General features: G+C 36.1%; 1 protein-coding gene across 1 annotated transcript; it reads left to right on the plus strand.

The window, feature by feature from the left end:
- Window positions 1–2,044: 2,044 nt before the first annotated feature.
- On the plus strand, window positions 2,045–3,373 carry LOC21384613 (salutaridinol 7-O-acetyltransferase). Its single transcript, XM_010099335.1, has one exon. It carries the CDS (start codon window positions 2,045–2,047, stop codon window positions 3,371–3,373), a length of 1,329 nt encoding a protein of 442 aa, XP_010097637.1.
- The last annotated feature ends 1,116 nt before the right edge of the window (window positions 3,374–4,489 follow it).

Consider the following 4,489-nt stretch of genomic DNA (forward strand, 5'->3'; position numbering starts at 1 on the left):
TTTCTCTATCAAATACCTTTTGTTATCGAATATTGGGTCACCAAATCTCATACATTTTGAAATCATTGAACTTACTCTTGATATAGAATACATTTCATTGAAACTAATGGTCCTAAATGTAACCAAAAATTTATCATGAGTTGAACACGAATGATCCTGTCATGTGACCGTGTACACGCTTTTGAAGATGAAAAATGAAATATCAGAGAATGAATGGTCCTATCATGTGACCGTGTACACGCTTTTGATGATGAAAAATGAAATATCAGAGAATATAGACTTTTTTAGATCTTATATAGAAAATTAAATTTATGGTAAGTCTTGAGAATTATTATATTGATATAGAACACATTTCATTGAAACTTCGCAATCCACTTACGTTTGCTTCTGTATTACGAAATTTCTGTAGTTTTGACTGGAGATCACGAAATAGAAGCCACACTAATTGAGATGAAATGTAAACGCATTAATATTAATTAATTACTCCTGCCATTAATAAATTTACATTCACACGTTTTCAAAGAAATTAAAGGATGGTTGAAATCATCATTAGGACCTGCTAGCATAATATATATAACGAACTGGTGTGGTTTTAATGTTATTATCTTAAAAAATATTATTTAAATATTTGTCTATCAATAATTATTATTATTTTAATTGTGTAATATTAATTAGACGGTTGACTAAAGAATTAGTCTTTTTTTAATAAAGACTAAAAAACTGTACGACACTTGATGAGATTGACAATGGGACCGTTGAAAATTAATCCATATATAACATACGTACACGCATAGTATAAAATCTCCCTCAAAATTTCATGGAAGGTTAAAGGAAAAAACAGTTATTGGCATTAGGCGCCCCAAGTTTATGACTTCTGCGTACATTTTTTATTTGAGAAATTGTGGTGTTTCAAACTTTTTTTTATTCAAGAAAATAGCGAGTCGTTTGAATGGGAATTTATTTAATTCCAAATCTGTTTCCTTAATTATGTTCTCTCTCTCATGTGTTTTTCATCAATGCTGATGTGGAGAGGCCAACATACAACAATTTTTTAATTTATATATGACATAAAACACTAAGGTCTCGTTTTGTTCGCTTATTCGAATTTTTAATTTGTGCTGATATATGATTTTATATTAGAGCGTTTTATTGTAGTAGAAAAAGTTAAATATGAATTTTAATGAGAGCTTTTAACTGTAGTAAAACTAGAATTAAAAACTCGAATCAGTGAAAAAAATGAGGCCTAAAGCGAATAACCTATTCGAATCTTTATAGAAGTAAATGGTACTATATATAGTTAATAATTATATATAGTATTTTTATTTTGAAAGAATATTGTAAAAGTTAAAATATGAGTTTATTAACCAAGAACCAAGAAATATTAGGTCCATAGAAAAAATAGTTTTGATATGATGCGAGGACCCGATCCACCAACTATCTGAAATGTTGGCAAACAGGGTTGTAACCAACACCACCTTTTCCTGATCCTATTTAAAAAATAAAAAAAATAAAATAAAAAAGCACACCCATATATATGTGTGTGTTGAAAACTGCTCCCGCATTTATTGGTTAAATAAGAGGACAAAGCAAGCCATGATTTGTAAAGTTTTGATATTAAACTTTATAATGCGGGTGTGTGAAAACCCCACCATAATTTCTTAAATAATAAACGCTCCACTCAATTTCTTAGGAAAGTGATGCACAAAATAAAAATATATATGTCGTTATTAAGAAAGTGATCGCAAATAACCACCCACACAATTTTCCTAAAATCTTGTTGATCAAGCTTTTATTATTATTTTTTAAATAAACTTGTTGGTCAACCTTAGCAGCGTGATGTTCACGCTAAGGAAGCGAAAAGCTTCACACTTACTAGGATCAATCCAAGTGGCAGCCATCTAATGCATGTGTGCTGTATCTATATGTATAAATATATATGGCCTACTTCCATTGGATAGAGCACGGCAAACAAAAAGAACCAAAAACAAAAAAAAAAAAACAAAAAAAAAGTGAAGAGTAGTGTGAGAAAGTGTGGTGTTTGAATATGGCAGAAGAGTTGAAGGTTGAGATCATTGAAAGAGACATCATAAAACCATCTTCTCCAACTCCATCTCACCTTAAAATCATCAACCTATCTTGTCTCGATCGGATTATACCTGGAGTTTACACCTCTTTGGTTCTTTTCTACCCCAACAACAACAGCATTCTCACGTCCGACCAAATATATAACCACCTGAAGAAATCTCTGTCTGAAGCCTTAACTCTTTTCTATCCTCTTGCCGGGAAAATCAAGGACAACACCGTCATCGAATGCCACGACGACGGAGCTACGTTTGTGGAAGCGAAATTCAATGGACTCCTCTCGACCTTTCTAGATCAAGAACAAAAAGACGAGGCACTCATAGGGCGGTTCCTTCCAGCCGCGATGGAATCCCCGGAAGCAGACACATGGCCCTTATTGCTTGTTCAAGCCACCCTCTTTGACTGCGGCGGAGTGGCAATAGGCGTCTGTATGTCGCACAAGGTTGGCGATGCAACCACGTTGAGCATATTCTTGAAGACCTGGGCTGGTACTGGGATTCCAGATTTTGAAGCGGCTTCTTACTACCGTTCTGGCGATACCTTCTCGTACTCGCCTCCTGGCTCGTCGGTGTTCAAAAGGGGGGAGGACGGCGTGGTGAAGAGATGCTTGTTTGATAAATCAACGATTGCGGCTCTTAAGGCCAAATTTGCAAGTGACAGCGTCAAGCAACCGACTAGGGCTGAAGTAGTCACCGCCCTCATTTTGAGATGCCTAGTGGAAGCTAATTCACGATCAACCTCGGGATCTTCGGCAACTCCACTGTACTCTCTCATGACACAAGCTGTGAACGTGCGGAAAAGGCTTGAACCACCGTTACCAGATAACACTGTTGGAAACTTCGTGGGGTTATCTGCATTGCAGGTAGAGAATGACATTTATAACGAGACTAGTATTGAGGCATTGGAGTGTCAACTGCAGGATATGGTGACTAAACTAAGGCAAGGACTCAAAGACTTCACCGAAAAAAAAGCGAAGAGGTTCCGAGGGGACGAGGCCGACGGACTCCAAGCTGTTGTTGAGTCGTATGGAGAAGTGGTATTATTTACAAGAGATGGTGCGGAGTGGATTGCGTTTAGCAGTTGGTGCAACTTTGGATTCTACGAGGTTGACTTGGGTTTGGGAAAACCAAGTTGTGTGACGATCCCGAGTTGCACCTACGAGAACTTGATTTATATGATGGACACTAGAGATGGTGATGGAGTGGAGATAGTCTTGACTTTGAGTAAAGAAAATGTTGCCTTATTTGATAATCGATTACAAGAGATTCTCTCATTGGCTTCTTTAAATTAATTTCTAACTCTTTGGAAATCATCCATGGGGAACACAAGTACTCTAAAGTTTGTATTCTGTTTTTTCTTTTAATCATTGTTATTTGCTGAGTCATTTTGATCCGGCTGTCATGTTGGTCTCATTTTGGTCATTTATGTTTTCTTGTTACTTGCAATTGTTATTTCATTTATAGGATGCTTCAAAAAAATAAAAAAGTGTTCTCCTTTCTTCTTCGCATCATAATTATTGTTGTTTCAACTAAAACTGCTTATTATTACATAAGAATTTAAATTATGTAGGACAAAAAATATTTAGGCAATAACAAAAAGTGCAAAAATTAACTCCGCCTATGCGTTTGTATAGTCGGTCTCAAGCCCGGGTAAAGGAGGAGGGTTGCGGTAGGTTGACGGTCAGCGTAAAAATATGTCACTTGTGACGACCCTAAACTTTGATTGTCGTCCTATGCTCATACTTAACATTACTTAACACCTACCACTTACTAGTTATAACCTCTTAAAAATTCAGGCCATTTTTTTGTACCTTGCATGTTAAAATGCTGTAGCATTTAGCTAGCATTCTGTTTTCAATCATTCGTAAAAATGCTGTAGCATTTAGCTAGCATTCTGTTTTCAACCATTCTTAAAATGCTGTAGCATTTAGATAGCATTCTGTTACATTAGTAATCAAAATTCATAAAACACTATTTTATTTTACGCATAATGTTCAGCAGCGTTTCCAAAACACGTGACACATCCACAACCCACTTGCTCACATTCCACTGCTACATCCTCTCTGCATGCCCAGCAACAAGTTTTAGGGAACCGGTGCCTTACCCGTGCTTCCTATAACACGAACAAACTTAATGAGCTTTCGCTCAGCAAGTATCAATAGGTCATAACAGATGCATTAATTATGCATACTCATATATGCATTCATGTCATATATCCTAGTACATAATTCTAAGCAACTTTCATTTTGTTTTTCTCATTCTTTTCGTTCTTGTTTACGAACACCATACCGTTATATGGAATGGTTTCCGTGTTTCATTTTCTTGTCTTTTACTTCTTATGGGCCCTGTCATGTTGTACCATAGCTCGCATAACCAGTGAGGAGTGGGGTAGCTAACCAATCCAACTC

The sequence above is a fragment of the Morus notabilis genome, unplaced genomic scaffold (assembly GCF_000414095.1).
Source record: "Morus notabilis unplaced genomic scaffold, ASM41409v2 Scaffold484, whole genome shotgun sequence".
In the NCBI taxonomy this organism is placed as follows: domain Eukaryota; kingdom Viridiplantae; phylum Streptophyta; class Magnoliopsida; order Rosales; family Moraceae; genus Morus; species Morus notabilis.